General features: G+C 41.7%; 1 protein-coding gene across 1 annotated transcript in view; it reads left to right on the top strand.

The window, feature by feature from the left end:
• The first annotated feature begins 5,123 nt into the window (after positions 1-5,123).
• The window catches only part of LOC123504297 (protein dissatisfaction-like), a 56,050-nt gene continuing 43,673 nt past the window's right edge, over positions 5,124-17,500 (top strand). Inside the window, exons 1-3 of the mRNA XM_045254717.1 lie at positions 5,124-5,253; positions 8,981-9,061; positions 9,670-9,831. Of these exons, the coding sequence (XP_045110652.1) occupies positions 5,235-5,253; positions 8,981-9,061; positions 9,670-9,831 (262 nt within the window). The 5' untranslated portion in view covers positions 5,124-5,234. The remainder of the gene's footprint in view (positions 5,254-8,980; positions 9,062-9,669; positions 9,832-17,500) is intronic.

The following is a 17,500-nucleotide window of genomic DNA, read 5'->3' as shown; positions in this document are numbered from 1 at the left end:
TGGTGGTGGACGGCGGGAAGATGAGAGAGAGAGAGAGAGAGAGAGAGAGAGAGAGAGAGAGAGAGAGAGAGAGAGAGAGAGAGAGATTAAGACTAGCATTCTTAAACATACATCTTAGATAAAAGAGACATGGAAAGAAAATAGTCTCTCTCTCTCTCTCTCTCTCTCTCTCTCTCTCTCTCTCACTCGAGCTTATTCTTTCAACAGGTATTCTTTTTTTTTCTTCTTCTTCTTCTTTTTCTTTTTCTTTTTCTTCTTCTTCTTCTTCTTCTTCTTCTTCTTCTTCTTCTTCTTCTTCTTCTTCTTCTTCTTCTTCTTCTTCTTCTTCTTCTTCTTCTTCTTCTTCTTCTTCTTCTTCTTCTTCTTCTTCTTCTTCTTCTTCTTCTTCTTCTTCTTCTTCTTCTTCTTCTTCTTCTTCATCATCATCATCATCATCATCATCTTCTTCTTCTTCTTGTTCTTGTTCTTCTTCTTCCTCTTGTTCTTCTTCTTCAGTAGGTCCGTCATCTCCTCTCCTTTCAACCTAAACAAGTAAGAACAATGAACAAAATGCCTCACCTAATAAGCCAAGTGGACATAAGGAGAGAAATCTGTGTTCCCTAAACATCGAAAGCCATTTCAAAAAGTAAGTTTCAGATGGAAATATGCAAATTAAATGCACATTTCTTATTCCGGAGAGAAAAAGAAGTCAATGTTTTTTTTTTCATCGCTGGTCGAGGATTTAAGGGAAGTTTTTAAGGCTTAGTAAAGAGAAAAAAGTTATAGTGTTTTCTGAAGTTATTTTTCTTTTCTTTTTTTTGTCTAATGATTCTCGTGTAAGATGTGTTTTTTTTTTTGTCATTGTACTTGATTTATATTGAATTGTAAGAGTTACTCCTTATGAAGGTTAGAGAGAGAGAGAGAGAGAGAGAGAGAGAGAGAGAGAGAGAGAGAGAGAGAGAGAGAGAGAGAGAGAGAGAGAGAGAGAGAGAGAGACAGACAAACAGAAACAAACAGAGACTTCTAGACATGTACATAAGTAAACGAACACACATATACAAGCAAACAGGAAAGAGACAAACGAACAGACAATCAGACATACAGCCATAACACAAGTAATCTGGCAACACTACAAAACATGTCACTTTTCTTGCACGTATGTTAACAGTACCTCCTAGTCACCTGTCTGGCCCAGTCCCTTTATTCTTCTCTGGCCCTCCACACCCACCCTGTCTGACCAGCACCCTTTCCCTCTCATCCCCGCCGCATCCACGTTACTAAGACCCTGACTGACATCGGACATAGCGGCAGGTATTCTTTAGGTCATAATGTGAGAGCTTTCTGCGCTACTCCTCCATTAACATTCAAAAGTCTATATGTAGTTTAAGTTACGTGGGTTTTTAATGCTTTTACTGTTCTAGTGAGAGATTAACAAGGTTTCTTTATTATTAATAGAAGAAATACTCTTCAGATGCTGGCTAATCATTTCTGAGGCCTTTGAAAATTGTCTTGGAGAGAGAGAGAGAGAGAGAGAGAGAGAGAGAGAGAGAGAGAGAGAGAGAGAGAGAACAAAGCGTTTCAGAATACGTGCCTTTCAGATGACAATAGAACGGAAAAGTTAGTGTTTTTTTTTTCTTCCTTTTTCTCCGTCATGTTGAAAATAAGGCTGGATGAGACACTTCACTTTCCTCGTCATAACATCGCTCGCTGTTATTTCTGAGGCGTTTTTAGGCACAAGTTTGATTGCGAGAAGTGCCAATTGAAATAAGTTAAGGAGCTTCGAATTATTCTGAGGAACCTATTATATCATGTCAGTTAATTCAGTTGGCGTTGGTGGGAAAATTGCCGTCAGCGCTTCCCTTTTCGACGCTGGTTTAAAAGAAGACTAAATCGATTAATAAATGAAAATGTGTAGTGGTAATAGGTTAGTGTATTTAACGGAGGGACTGCCGCGTGTAGGCCTAATGGTTTGTCTTATTTTTTTATGCTTTCTTATCTTCTTTTTTATCTGATGTATTTTTCCTCTTTTTTCTTCTTTTTTTTCTTCTTCTTTTGTTGTTGTTGTTGTTGTTGTTGTTGTTGTTCTTCTTCTTCTTCTACTTCATCTTCTTCTTCTTTTCTTCTTCTTCTTCATCATCATCAAGAACATTAGATAATTTGAAGGAGTTGGATGATTTTTTTGTTAACTCCTTCAGTACTGACACGCATTTTTATCATGGATTAAACGGTTAAACGAGTATTTTTTTTTTACATTAGGGATGGTCTATGGAGGTCAAAATATTAATGCACAGAGTCTACACTAATTTAATCCCCCAATATTCGTTTCTTAAGCTGTGAATATGAAAACACGGCATGGTAGTGAAAGGGTTAAGCGATCAGAGGGGGGGCCCGTCGTTGTACAGTGGAACCATACGTGCTTTTGGGTCCGAGGGGTCTCCAAGTGCACGGGTTCGATTCCTGTCCACGGTCCGAGTGTAGGTTGGGCTTCCTCACTCGGGGCAAGGGTTTCCTAGCGGGTGGGCTTTGAGATGAAAAGTACCCCAAAAAATATCCCCTTTAGCCCATAAATTCCCGTGAAAAACCCACATGGTATAAATAATAAAAAAAAAAGAAGTTGCAGTGTGTTTACTAGCTTTTTTTTTATGCAGAGGGAACAGCTGGGCAGGGGCAATAAAATATAAAAAAAAAGCTCACTGACTTGCCAATTCCCTTAAAAGACACGAGTTAGCTGGCCTCTTGAAGTCTCCGTGTTTTATTTTGCCTTTGATTCATCGCTCTGTTAACACATTAGGTATCCAGGAAGGAATATTCACGCCAATCAAAACGTGCACATCAAGAAAGCAATGGGAGAAGGAACCCTCTTGCTCTCTTTCTACTGGTCAAAATGTACGCGTATTTTTTATTGATTTTTTTCCCAATAAAAGCATCAAGGGTTTTTTTTTTTATCACTAGGCATTCTTGTTGTTGTTGTTGTTGTTGTTGTTGTTGTTGTTGTTGTTGTTGTTGTTGTTGTTGCTCTTGTTATTTATTCATCTATTTTCTTCTTCTTCTTCTTCTTCTTCTTGTTCTTGTTCTTGTTCTTCTTGTTCTTGTTCTTCTTGTTCTTCTTCCTCCTCTTCTTTTTCTTCTTCTTTTTGTTGTTATTATTATTGTTGTTATTATTATTATTATTATTATTATTATTATTATTATTATTATTATTATTATTATTGTTATCATCATCATCATCATCATCATTATTATTACTATTATTATTATCATTACTATTATGATCCTCCTCCTCCTCATCCTCCTTATTTTATGCAATGCTATTTCTTTCGCTGTACGTCAGATAATATAGCACAGTGCTGTTTGTTCTATTGTATTCATTTGTGCTCCTCCTCCTCCTCCTCCTCCTCCTCCTCCTCCTCCTCCAGCAGCAGCATCACCTCCACCACCACCACCGCTACACCTCCCCGTAGCTTGCAGACTCCGGCGGCGCGCGATAAAAGAGCTTAACCCTCGCCTCATCGATTACTGATTAATACTGATCCGGGTGTAGCTTCGGCTCATCCCCAAGACTACGCTGCCTCAGTCTGACCTCCTTCCGTGGGCGTATTTTTCTCCTTCCTCCTCTCCTTTCCAGAGCGCCAGGTCCCGAGAGGTAAGAAACAGCAGCTCAGTAATAAGTAATTGATTATATGAAGCTGAGTGGCTCAAGACGGGTTCTCTCTTTTTTGGTATTGCGAGGCGAAAGCAAGTGTGTTCAAAGGCGGCGGCAAATCACCGGGTTTTAAAGACATGCAGGCAGCGGTAGTGGTGGTGGTGGTGTTAGTGATCCTTTGTGTCAGCCTCGTCGTGTTCCGTCAGCCCCAACCGTCGCTTCAGCCGCCGAGTGCAAAGTTTCCTAATCGCCGTAAAAATCTGGCTTGACGTGTTGTTTGCGAGCGGCGTTTCGGAGCGGCGTGATCGGGGCGCTCGGCTGTGGAAAATGTTCGGCCACACCGCCAACCGCCGCGCCGAGCACCTGTGGAGGTTCCCATAGTTGAGGCCGACACCAGCGCCCTGCGACCCTTTCCCAGTCCATAGCGATCACGTTTCCTTGTGTTTCGTATTTTGGAGTTTGTTCTCCTGCACCGTAACAGCTGGCAGCAGGAAATTCCTCCTGAAGGCGTACATTAGTCCACCCAACGAGACACGTAGTCTTCATATTAGGCGTCGCCATTTTGTGCCAGGGAGGCGGCAGGCCCACGAGCGGCTGTGGGAGTTCCTCAGAGTGGAGGGCGAGTGATGCCGCCGCAGAATCTCTTTACAACGCGGCACTGGAAGCCGAGGAAGGAATGACAAAATGGCAAGTATATAAGGGAGCAAAGTTTCACATCCGAGCTTATTCACACTCGGGCCCCATGGTGGACGCGCCGGCTGGCAGGAGGCAGCGCGCCGCACCCCGCCCCGCCCCGCCCCACCCCGCCCCGCCCCGCCTCGCCGCCGCGAACATTGACCCTTAAAATTATGTCCACGAACTGAGCAGAAAAAAAGCCCTCGAAGACCCTGCACATTCTGAGGCGTGTGGCTGCAGCGGTCAGGTGCGTGGGTAACCCAGTGGAGAGCGGAGTGGTGCCAAAGACTTGGTCATGCGCGCGTCTTAGTGGCCGTCAGTGCCTTCCGCACCTTCCGCCGCGGGCCGTCCCCCGCCGACACTCTGGTGTATTTACCTGAAGAGCCTGCAACACCACCAGCCACTGTGAGCTACCGTGACGTCCCTGGACCCCGCCTCGGTGCCCCGACCCGCCTCGGCTTCCAGTAGCCGCTCCCCGGTCCTCCTAGCCCACCTCGGGCCGGAGCCAGCGTGTGCATCATCACCTGAGGCGGCCACGGCCCCGTCAGGTGACATACATTCGACCCTGGCGCCTGACTTATCCACGGTGCTGCCTCTGTCCCTTCCCTGGGCAGTGCCAGGCCCCGCCGCCGTGCAGCTCCCAGCCGTGTTTCTAGGGGATTCGCGCGGCCCGCCGCGGCCGCTAACGCCGCCGCCGCCGCCGCCGCCGCATCTGCCAGCGAGCGTGTCGCCGCCGCCCTCGCCGCCACACATACACCACCGCGAGGGCCTGGTCTCCACCACGGTCACTCTTCCGTCACCCTCGTCCACCAGCCCTCCGCTCAGCGCGGCGACAACTTCCAGTACTGTCACCCGCCTGTGCCCAGCTCCCGCCCTCGGAGCCGCGGCGTCCCTCGGCGGCCCCACCTTCAGCTCGAGGGCCGCCGCCGCCTCGAGAATGGGCACTGGCAGGTCGGGTAAGTTTTGCAGTGTTTTCGTGTTTTCGTGGATCTCTTGATGCTCCAGAGGCTGGTCTCGGCGCGTTCCTGAATGCGGGTCCTTAAGTCACAACACGGTAGTGCACAGCGGCTGCCGCCACGTCTGAGAGATGCGGCTCAGGTCATATTAACACTGGCTGCAGGGTGCCTTGATGACCCGCGGCCGAACACCGCTGAGGCGGATCGGGCTAGGCGGCGGACGGTTGGCGGACAGGATAGTGGCCGTGACTCGTTCGCGCCGCTCATTCATGTAGCACGGAGACGCACGGTGCATTTCAAGTGGCCAATTAGATATACGCCTTGATTGGCCTGCAGTATTGATGATGGTAATATTAATAATAATAATAATAATAATAATAATAATAATAATAATAATAATAATAATAATAATGATAATAATGATAAAAGTTATGATAATAATGATGATAATGAATTAGCATATAATATGACAATGATAGACACACGATGACCTCATGCCAATCAAGCACCCGTGCACCGCTTCTTGTCGTCGGGCCACAGCTCCAGCTGGTTCATGAAGGGCGGCGTCTTGCACCGACAATGAAAATATTCCTCACTTGAACCATTTACAAATCGCCCTTAATGCTGCAATATCGCTCTGTCCCCTAAGAAATGGCATGCTGTACAAACTGCTGAAAATAATAAACAACATCGGACAACTGCCTCAGACTATCACATCCTCGGCTCGGTCTTTGCGGAGCTCTTAACATAAAGCAGTTAATTAGTCCATGCATTAATATTCATTCAATTCGTAGACAGGAAATTCACTTATTGGTAACATTACTTCTTGAAACGATTTAGAGATGGACGTGTGTATGACGGCTTCGACCCATCAGAAGTTGCTCAGTCCGCTGTACAATAACGTTCTTCCTTTGTGCTTGTCATACCCACGTGTGTCCCAGGTTGTCTATCAGTGCCCGCCACAGTGATTGTCCGGCTTAACATGGGATGATTTCTTGCCGCTGGAAAGACTAAGCGTATTACTGGCCGCGCCGCCGACACCTGCCGCGGGATGCTCTCAAACTTACCTTATTTTTGTTCTTTGCTGTTACATGTATAGTTGTTATTGTTGCTATTGTTGTAATTGCTGTGATTGTAATTGCTGATGCTGCTTTAATCACCCTTTACTCTTCTTTCTCCTCCTCCTCTTCCTCCTTCTCCGTTTTCCTTTTGTCAAACATTCCAGCACTTCATCTCAACTGCCTTCAAAAGAATACAGTGGAAATTACCGAAGTTTACAAAAATATTCATGATTATACTTGAAAAAGCTATTGTAAACCATCTTTAGCACAAAGTAGCACCCATGAATACCTGACTAAACATCTGTGTGGCCTTTGCAATTTCATGAAAACCACAAAGCGTTTACTAAGAATCCGACCAATAGCCTTTAAGAAATCAGAGCGAGTTAGGAGCAATGTGACAGGGAAGGTAGTGTGTCTCCGCCGTCGCCTCTTCAAATCCAAGGCGAGGCAGAGGCACTAGAAGGCATAGTGTTAGGAAAATCTGTAGCTGTGACGGGTCTGATTGTGAACTAATAGGTGCATTGAAGAAAGGAGGGGAAGAGGCATGTTTGGGTATGTCGCGAAGTGTTTGGGTGCGGCTGAGAGGCTGAGAAAGAGAGGATTGGTGGTGTTCGTAATGATTAAAGGGATAGGAATGAGTGTAAGAGGAGGAGAAATGAAAGGAAGAATAAGATGAGGTAGACATTAAGACATTGCATGGAATCTGGTCTTAAAATTTCTACGTCTTCTTCTTCTCTATCATCATCCTCAGCCTCATCATCATCATCATCATCATCATCATCTTCTTCTTCTTCTTCTTCTTCTTCTTCTTCTTCTTCTTCTTCTTCTTCTTCTTCTTCTTCTTCTTCTTCTTCTTCTTCTTCTTCTTCTTCTTCTTCTTCTTCTTCTTCTTCTTCTTCTTCATCTTCTTCTTCTTCATCTTCATTTTCTTCTTCTTCTTCTTCTTCTTCTTCTTCTTCTTCTTCTTCTTCTTCTTCTTCTTCTTCTTCTTCTTCTTCTTCTTCTTCTTGTTCTTCTTCTTCTTCTTGTTCTTCTTGTTGTTGTTGTTGTTCTTCTTCTTGTACCTAGTTCTCAAACAGGCATGTCGGATCTGCTGCTGTTTGGCTATTTTCCTCCTCCTCCTCCTCCTCCTCCTCCTCCTCCTCCTCCTCCTCCTCCTCCTCCTCCTCCTCCTCCTCCTCTTCCTCTTCCTCCACTTCCTTCTTTTCTCCACCTCTTCCTCTTCCTCTTCCTCCTCCTTTTCCTCTTCCTCCTCCTCCTCCTCCTCTTCCTCCTCCTCTTTCTCATCATCATCATCTGTTACCTGTCACACGAGGAAGTTCATTTATCACAGGAGTCGCCGACATTTGAGCTACTTACCATTAAAGGACAGATCACCCCTAGTAGACTCCGAAAAGTCCTCCTCCTCCTCCTCCTCCTCCTCCTCCTCCTCCTCCTCCTCCTCCTCCTCTTCCTCCTCCTCCTCCACGGACTATATCTCACGCTCCTCCGCTCTGCCTAATGAGATGAGAGAGGCTAATTTATCCCTTCCTCCTCCTCCTCCTCCTCCTCCTCCTCTTCTTTTCTATGTTCCTCCTCTTTGTCTCCATCTTCTTTTTTTTTCTCTCCCCATCTAACGATTTTTTTTTCGCTTTTCCTTTGCCATATTCTTTATTTATTTTTTATTTTTTATGCTGCTATCTTCTTTTCTTCTTCTCATGACCTTGTATCTTCTTTTTTTCTTCTTTTTTTTCTTCCTTTCATTCTATTCTTATGTTCTCGTTATTTATTTTCTTCTTTTCGTTTCTTGGAGTTTTCTTTTTCTTGAGGTATCTTTCTTTTCTTTTCTTCTTCTTTCATACCTTCCTTTTTTTCATTCTGATATTTTTTTTTCTTCACTTCGTTCTTTCTTTTTGTTTCTCTTTTTATTTCTTGCTCTATTTCTTCTATCACTGATTTCCTCTTTTTCTTCTTCTAATTCCTACGTTTTTAATTTTTTTTATATCATTGTCGCTTCTTCCATTCCTCCTCCTCATTTTTTCCTTTTATCACTTTTTCTATTGTTTTATCATCGCTTTCTTTTTTAACTCAAAGTATTTATTTCCTTCGTACTTGTAATATTTTCATTTTTTCTTTTTCCTACCTCGTTCTCTTTTTCTTACTTGTCTTCCTCACTTTCTTCGTCATGTATTCTTTCTTCATGTTTCCCTCGATCCTTTCTTTTTGATCCTTGAGTATTTTCTTCTTTTTCTTCTTCTTCTCCTTTTCTTAATTATGATCCACGTATTTCTTCTTTTCTTCTTCATCTTCTTCTTCTTCTTCTTCTTCTATTACTTAAATATCACATGTGTTCCTCTTTTTAGTCTTCATCTCATTCAGTTACTTATTCTTTGTGTTCTTTATTATCCTTCTCTTTCTCTTCATTATTACCTGTTACTCTCATTCTTACCCTTCGCATCCTCTTCGGTCAGCAAGCTTTCAATGTATTCTTCTTCCTTAGCCTTTACATTCCACATAGACTTTTCATGTAAGAAGTGTGACTGGACAAAACTAGCACACAATTTTTAAGCAAAGAAAAAATAAAAGGCGGTCTATTTAGATGCCGGTGGGTAAAGAAAATTAGTGTAACGTGCTTCTCGTTATGATCGGTCCAGTTTTCTCATTTATGTCTCTTCTTCCTCCTCCAGGTGACAGACTTCTAGACATCCCCTGCAAAGTGTGTGGTGACAGATCGTCTGGGAAACACTACGGCATCTACTCTTGCGACGGTGGGTCTCTCTCTCTCTCTCTCTCTCTCTCTCTCTCTCTCTCTCTCTCTCTCTCTCTCTCTCTCTCTCTCTCTCTCTCTCTCTCTCTCTCATTGTATTTCGTTTCGTTTTTGCATTCATTTGTGTGTGTGCGTGCGTGTGTGTGTGTGTTTTCGTTTGCTTGCTCTCTTCCTGTTTTACCTTTTGTATATTTATCAGTCCCTTGTTTATCTTTCCTCTTTGTGTATAGATATATTTTTTTCCTAGTGTTTCTTTTGTGCCTCCTCTTCCTTTTTCTATTACCAATCACCCTCTTTGTTCTGTTTGCTCTCTTTATCTTTTTGTCCCTTTTTTGTCAATCCATGTACTGTTATTTCTCATTGTTATCTTTTCTGTAACTTTCTCCCATGTCTGATTTACACACACACACACACACACACACACACACACACACACACACACACACACACACACACACACACACACACACACACACACACACGCAGTCTTCAAGCTACCAGTATTAGATCTACACCTAACACTCTCTTCAGCTACACATATCCACTGACTCAAGACTTTCTAGCATAGATTAATACATACCTTCTTTTACCTCTTCTCTCGCGGCTCAGGGTGCTCGGGGTTCTTCAAGAGGAGTATCCACCGTAACAGAGTCTACACCTGCAAGGCCACGGGAGATCTGAAGGGCAAGTGTCCCATTGACAAAACTCACCGTAACCAGTGTCGTGCCTGTCGTCTCAGCAAGTGTTTCGACGCAGCCATGAACAAGGATGGTAAGTACTCGTTCCTTTGTTCTTCACGGGATCCTTACTGTGACTATGAAGCTAGGGTGGGCGGTTCAGAATCTACGTTATTTTGTTCTTGTAAATCTTGAACCCTCACTAGCGATGAAAAGGATGGATGGTTCAGAATCTATATTATTATTATCATTATTATTATTATTATTATTATGTTGTTGTTGTTGTTATGAATCTTTTTGTTGAGAGTAATTTGAAAGCTTATAGAAAGACAAGAAGTGATGGATTTGTAGTTTCATAGAGAGAGAGAGAGAGAGAGAGAGAGAGAGAGAGAGAGAGAGAGAGAGAGAGAGAGAGAGAGAGAGAGAGAGAGAGAGAGAGAGAGAGAGAGAGAGTGTGTAGTATATGCACACATAATTATATATACATTCATTCATAAAAATTATCCAGCTTCCGCGTAATCTAGAAATGTATCTTATATATTCGTGGTTTTTTTAAGCGTTCATTATGACACTGGAATAATTTTACTATTCTATTGGTGTTACTGTGTGTGTGTGTGTGTGTGTGTGTGTGTGTGTGTGTGTGTGGCAGGGAAGGATCTCAAACTCTTTCAGCTTTTAAAAATCTCCCCATAACATATCAAATGACCTTCTCTCATTATTTTTATCTGCCTTTGTGCAATTAGCCAAACTCCCAGAGACTTAAATATATGTTGTACCTTTCCTCGTCTCTCAATCCTATCACTCATACCGGAAAACATTGGTGACGGTCTAGACATTCGCAACCCAGAACCTTTTTTTATTTTTGTTTGGTGACGGCGAAGTTATAATGGAAGCTCAGAGCGGTTAGGTAACTATCTCTCTGTCTTTCCATGTACATGCAGTGGAGTTGTTGTGTATTCACTTTTGAATAGTGTTACGCAGCCTTGACTATTTGACTATTGCTGACTGTGGTGTGATAGTCAGTGTCGGCGCTCGAGAGAGAGAGAGAGAGAGAGAGAGAGAGAGAGAGAGAGAGAGAGAGAGAGAGAGAGAGAGAGAGAGAGAGAGAGAGAAAGGAACATATCATAAGAAAATACATTGCGAAAGGACAGTTCATTCACACAAGGCAACTCCTGAGCACTTAAAACTTAACATGAATCTATCCTTTTTCTTTTATCGTTTTACCATTCGTTCTTTAAGTTTTTGATAATTTTAGTGTAATTAATACTAACTATTTCTACTTTGATGTATTTTTACTTATCTATGTGTGTATATTTAAGTATTTGTTACACTTTCTATTTGAATAATGCTTTATACTCTTTTTATTTATTTATTCATTTCGTTGACACCATGTAAAGAATAACCATTGTCGATTTTGATTCTGATACTAATGTTTCTGCACTTAGAGAGAGAGAGAGAGAGAGAGAGAGAGAGAGAGAGAGAGAGAGAGAGAGAGAAAGAAGAGAGAGTACATTCTTCCCTCAGTATAACAGTATATCAATAAGGCGTATCAAACTCAAATTTCCCAACATCGATGATACACATCCAAAAAATGGTCCTGATTTTTCAACTCTTTTTCTTTCACTCTTTTTTTCACCTCATGCGATGGACAACATGTTTTACCTTCCCCTCACGTATCCGTATCCGTGTCTGACTTCGATATTCTATCCAAATTTTGTTCTTAATGGCAATCTAGTGTAGTCAGCGAAAATTAGGAACATCGAGTGTTGTGCGTATGTTTGTCTGTTTAGTGTGTGTGTGTGTGTGTGTGTGTGTGTGTGTGTGTGTGTGTGTGTGTGTGTGTGTGTGTGTGTGTGTGTGTGTGTACTTTAAAATACTTTACTTTCATCTCGACTATTTTCAAAAGACACAGTTTTCTCAAGACTCCTTCTCCAGTTAATAATGGAGAAATCTCGTTAATGTATCGCTAAAAAGCAAAAACATTACTAAAAACCCTAATAACTTCAACAAGAGTGTTTTAAAAGTAATGGAGATTTGTCGTAGAAGTGTGTGTGTGTGTGTGTGTGTGTGTGTGTGTGTGTGTGTGTGTGTGTGCTAGTACGAGTATGTATGCGTGTTTTTTTTGTCTTTTTCAATCAAGCGAACTATTATAATACGCTGGTATCCTCGAAATGCAATCCGTATGTGGTGTTCATTGAAATTATGTAACAGGATCAGAGGGGGGTACAGGGCGAGGAGGCAGGGACGATAGCGGCGGGCGACTGACGGGGAAGAATCGCGGTATACAATTTAATGAGAGCATATCATAAATTAAATATAGCCACCGGAATACCACTAGCTCTCCTCTATACCGATGTGTGCTGGGACCTACTCTCTCTCTCTCTCTCTCTGGACACCATTACTCGATATTTACATTACTATTCACGTATTTAGCGCTCCTGTATAGTATAGTTAAGCCTTCAGTTATTTGTACTCATAAAGGATTAAAATGATTGTCTTTAGCTACCTTTCTGATGCAACTCCCTCCGTGGTGCTCGCCTTGTGGCATTAGGAGAGCATCGTCTTAGACCAATAAGGTGAAATTACACGTGGAATGTTACTCGTTCTCGCCATGTTATCTGTGTACGGTGCTCTGAGTGTTAGGAGAGGCCTTCTTGCCTGCCGTTACCTAGTGGTTGCTTTGTGCCTTAGTTTGCTTCCTGCTGAGGCCACAACGGAGACATCGGTGCCTTCTTTAGGTTCTGCTCCCAAGTCGTGTTCGAATTAAAATAGATTTCCTCTTCAGAAAATTCCTTTGATTTGTAATGAGGATTAGTAATACGTTCAAATGTTTATAAAGTTTTATTTAGAAAGATGCAGGAACAAGCTGGTTTTCCTGAGTAGTAGATGACTGGAATAGATTGCTAGTGGTGCGTCAATAGAAAGATCCTGGATAAGCACCATGAAGGAATGCTTGATACAAAGGAACACAAGGCAGATCCCAAGCACAGTAACATAGAAGAGAGCGTATCAATTAAGCTAGATATGCGACAAATGAAACACGTCAGAGTGGAAACCTCATTAATGTTATTGTTTTATCTATTTATTTTTTTTTATGTAAGTGAGGACAACTGGCCAAGGATAAGAAAATAGAAAAGAAATATAAAAAACCTACTTAGTTGCCAGTCCCCATAGAGATCCGATAGAGTTAGCCAAAAGAGAGGAATAAATGTCTTGAGAATGTTATGCAGCAATGTGGAAGGGCAAGTCTACATACAAGCTTTTATATATGGGCAAAGAATTCATCAGGCAACACTGGGAACATCATCATCTGGCTTCTGGCTGCGGGAGGGGATGGAAGGGAGGACACGGGACGGGAATGATGAGGCATGTTGATAAATGAATAGATGAATAGTAGATAGGTGTATAAATAGAGATATTATTTAAGCGCTTCGTGTATCAGAAAGCAAATCCACAATAAAAAAGAGTTCTCACGTAATAGTCATTGAACATTCAAGAATAAAACTGCTACGATGATTATTAATGCACTTACTAATGAGTGTACAGTTTCTATTACTACAATTACTTCTTCTCGTTTTACTACTACTACTACTACTACTACTACTACTACTACTACTACTACTACTACTACTACTACTACTACTACTACTACTACTACTACTACTTCCCCTGTGCTGGAGTTGGAGAGATGAGTAATAGTAATAACAGCATTTCTAGTAGTAGTAGTAGTAGTAGTAGTAGTAGTAGTAGTAGTAGTAGTAGTAGTAATAGCAGGAGTAGTAGTAGTAAGTTTATTGACCACAGAAACACAAAAGTTTATCAGAATTTCCATTGAAAATCTAAAATGTTTCAAAATAATACTTAGAAAAACGACATGTATAAAAAAAACAAGAAAAATATACACGAGAGAGAGAGAGAGAGAGAGAGAGAGAGAGAGAGAGAGAGAGAGAGAGAGAGAGAGAGAAAGGAGGGGAGTCAGTCAGTTGCTGCAGACTGATATTGACGTCACGACCTATCCTGTTATCCGTTGCCTCATCACACACACATCTTGACATCCTCCAGCCTCTCGCTTTCTGGAACCCGTGATGAATCTGGGAGATAAACATTGTGTGTGTGTGTGTGTGTGTGTGTGTGTGTGTGTGTGTGTGTGTGGGTATATTTGTTTATGTAAATGGACGTTTAATGTATTTCATTCTGTTTTAATCCATTTACAAGTTCGTATAGAAAATATTTTGATGGACCATACCTTCTAAACTCTCCTGTAACTGTATTATTTGGTTGTGGTCAATAAATGTCTAAAATAATTTAATGTGTGTGTGTGTGTGTGTGTGTGTGTGTGTGTGTGTGTGTGTGTGTGTGTGTGTGTGTGTGTGTGTGTGTGTGTGTGTGTGTGTGTGTGTGTTATTCTAGTCTATACATCAACATTACTTCTTATCTTCCTCCTACTTGTCTTTTGTTCCCCCTTATCTATCTACTTTCCTTTTGATCATTTTATTATTTTTTTTGTTTTGTATTTGCTTTGGGGAGAATATGGTAGAAGAACGGAAGTAGGGACTGCATCTGTATCTCTCTCTCTCTCTCTCTCTCTCTCTCTCTATCATCATCATCATCATCATCATCATCACCGTAACCTTGTCTCATCTCCTTTTCCTCCTTTCATATCTCCTCTCATCATCCACGTCTTCCTTTGCTCACTTTGCCACACATCCCTCATTATCACTTGCACCTTCCGTCATTTTCACAGTCCTCACCTTCATTTCAAGTGTCATTCGCATCTTATTCCTCGCTTCTACCTCCCATCACAATGACCACCACAATAATAACAGAATATTCTCCTATTTCTATTTCTTCTTCTTCTTCCTTATGTCCTTAGTTCTGCTCCTTTCCATGTCCTCTCCTTTATACGCCTGTGAAGAGCTTAATTTGTTAATAGCACCTGTCTTAGTCCTCGTGTTCTCTTTCCCTGTGGAATAAATCATTTATCGTGGTCTTATCTTTCTTTCTAACAAGCTGTAGTGAAAGTTACTGGCCGGTTTCTTCCCTCAGTTCGTGTTTTGTAGGACTCTGGACTATAACAATTCGTAGTCTCAACACGCTCATTTTTAAAAGGTTATGGTGGAAGTTACTGAAGCTTTTAAGAGCACTGTCCTGATTCTAGTGATGGTTTAATGATGATTTTAATCCACCCACGCGAAAGTCACCCTTTAGAACATGAGTATTCATCTCCGCGGCTTTTTAAAATAATCCTAATGAGAGAGAGAGAGAGAGAGAGAGAGAGAGAGAGAGAGAGAGAGAGAGAGAGCAAAGAATACAAGCTATAATCGTTTCCTTTTCTCTTGCTGCCTTCCTACGTCTGCTTTTATTCTGAGAACGGGAGCCAGACAGTCCGCTCCATGAGAGGTTATGAAAAGGATTCGCTAAAATCTGATATTTGGCCGAGACTGATAAGGAGCAGAGAATGAAGAAAGAGAAAGAAGAAAGAAAGACACTGGCATTGACTTATTTATTCGAGTTGAGTGTGTGTGTGTGTGTGTGCGTGTGAGTGTGTGTGTGTGTGTGTGTGTGTGTGTGTGTGTGTGTGTGTGTGTGGTGTAGGTGGGTGGCGTGTCAGTCGGTCTCTTTGAGTGTGTATGTGTGTGTGTGTGTGTCTTTGTACTCATTCCACTGATTGATCAAGGGATTAATTCATGTACAGTAAAGCGAGGCAACAATAAGGTCATACAGAGCCATTTGTGAAAAAAAAGATAAATATTGTACAGCTTAAACTATTAATAGGTTGAGATACTAAAAATATATAAAAAGTGACAATGTTAGATATATAAATGCATTTAAAGCCAGACTGAATAAGACATAGAGAGAGAGAGAGAGAGAGAGAGAGAGAGAGAGAGAGAGAGAGAGAGAGTCAGGGTAAAGTAAACAGTAATTATAGTGTTCTCATCAACATGCATCCCTCTTAATGAAGAAGGAGGGAATGTGTAGCAGTCAAACGTAGCGGCTCTCTCTCTCTCTCTCTCTCTCTCTCTCTCTCTCTCTCTCTCACGCGTCACCACCTCCGGCAAGAATAATCACACACTAAAAAGATCAACAAATGACAAAAAGAGTGAGTGAAATATAAGGAACTGCTTCATATGGTCACTTTGTCACGAGATCACACATTCGTAAATAAAGAAACTAAATACATAAATAAATAAATGATAAGATAACAAGGTTGAAATAGTTGATAAGAAATTACAGAAACAACGAATTTTTTGCTGGACCAGACTCAGTTATTAGTGATTTTTTGAAATATTACATGAATTTAAGGATATGAGTTACGGATGAGCGAGTTTAGTTAAGTTGGGTGTGTTGTATAAAGGCAAATGTCACTTGTATTCCTGATGGCTTCTTGCACCTTTCCTTAATAAATTTTCTTATGCTCTTGTGTCCCAGAGAGAGAGAGAGAGAGGGAAAGGGAGAGGGAGAGGGAGAATAGACAGTGGATGTCAATATGGATGAAGTATTAAGGGAAGAAGTAAAATAAGGAAAACAATAAGTAAAGGGAAGATAGAAGGGAAACACGAAAATGGAAGGTGGGTGGGAGGATGCAAAGTGAGTAGGATGATTAAGTTTCCCCTTCCTTCTTTCCCTCCCAACACCTCCCTTCCCTTTATCTCCCCTCTCCTTCTCCCGTCATCCCTCCCCACCCTCTCCCCTCGTGCCACCCAGTCCGTGAAAACGCTGCACATGTTTCTACTCAACCGTGACCGAAAGAGTCCCAACCCCTGCACGTGGCGCCGACCTCCTCCTCCTCCTCCTTCTCCTCCTCCTCCTCCTCCTCCTCCTCCTCCTCCTCCTCCTCCTCCTCTTCCTCAGTACTCTTTTAGCTTTATGTTTAATTTTGTCTGTTTATCTATTTACCTGTTCTTCCGTGTCTAAGAAAAGTGAAAGAGAGAAAAATGATTATTCTTTGTGTTTCTCTCAGGTAATTTATAAAAAGGGATTCCAGAAAGTTGTCTAATTTAGTCCCCGCTGTGTCTTGATGCTTCTCCTTTGAAATGGATGCAAACACGTGTTGATTCTGAGAGTTCAATGTATTCTGTCTCGTAATGCTTCAGTGATTCTTGTCTGTGTTGATGTTATTGTTGTATTTTATATTAATTGAAGACAGTGCAAATTTCTTATGGTTGTGACGATATAATTTACAATCTTTATCTTTTATATGATAGTAATTTTTCTGTGTTTTCCTCCTTGAGAATGCAAGTTTTACCTGTAGAAGATGCAAAGATTCTATAAACGTGACAGTGATAGATACCTTTACTTATTAGAGACAAGATGTTTGGAAGGAATCACTCTTAGACATTTTCACGTGTTCTAGAGCCACATCCAATCTTTGAACTTGGAAGAAAGCCCAAAATGTGTTCCTTTTATCGCTAACTTTATTGTACATGTTTATTAAGACTCCGATACTGTTTTTGGTGCTGCTAGATTATTTGGTTGATAAAGTTCAGCTTACAAAGACAGATGAACACGTGACGCAATGGATCCAGTTTCGTCTAGCAACGAGATGTGACGATTAAAGGACTCCTGGCTAAAGAACTGAAGGAAAACTCAAAACGGTTGGTGTGATCACTGGAGATTACTTAACTATTGACGCTAACAAAACGTCTTCAGAATAACAAGACCTGGCCATTTATAGACTCCTGGCAAATCAGATAACTTAGCACTGAAGGAAAACGCAAAACATGAAATGAATACGGAATATTACGCCACTACTGATCAGAACG

This window comes from Portunus trituberculatus, chromosome 15 (genome assembly GCF_017591435.1).
Source record: "Portunus trituberculatus isolate SZX2019 chromosome 15, ASM1759143v1, whole genome shotgun sequence".
In the NCBI taxonomy this organism is placed as follows: Eukaryota; Metazoa; Arthropoda; class Malacostraca; order Decapoda; family Portunidae; genus Portunus; species Portunus trituberculatus.
The sequence above is the reverse complement of the archived record's forward strand: the minus strand, read 5'-3'. Positions and strand labels throughout refer to the sequence as shown.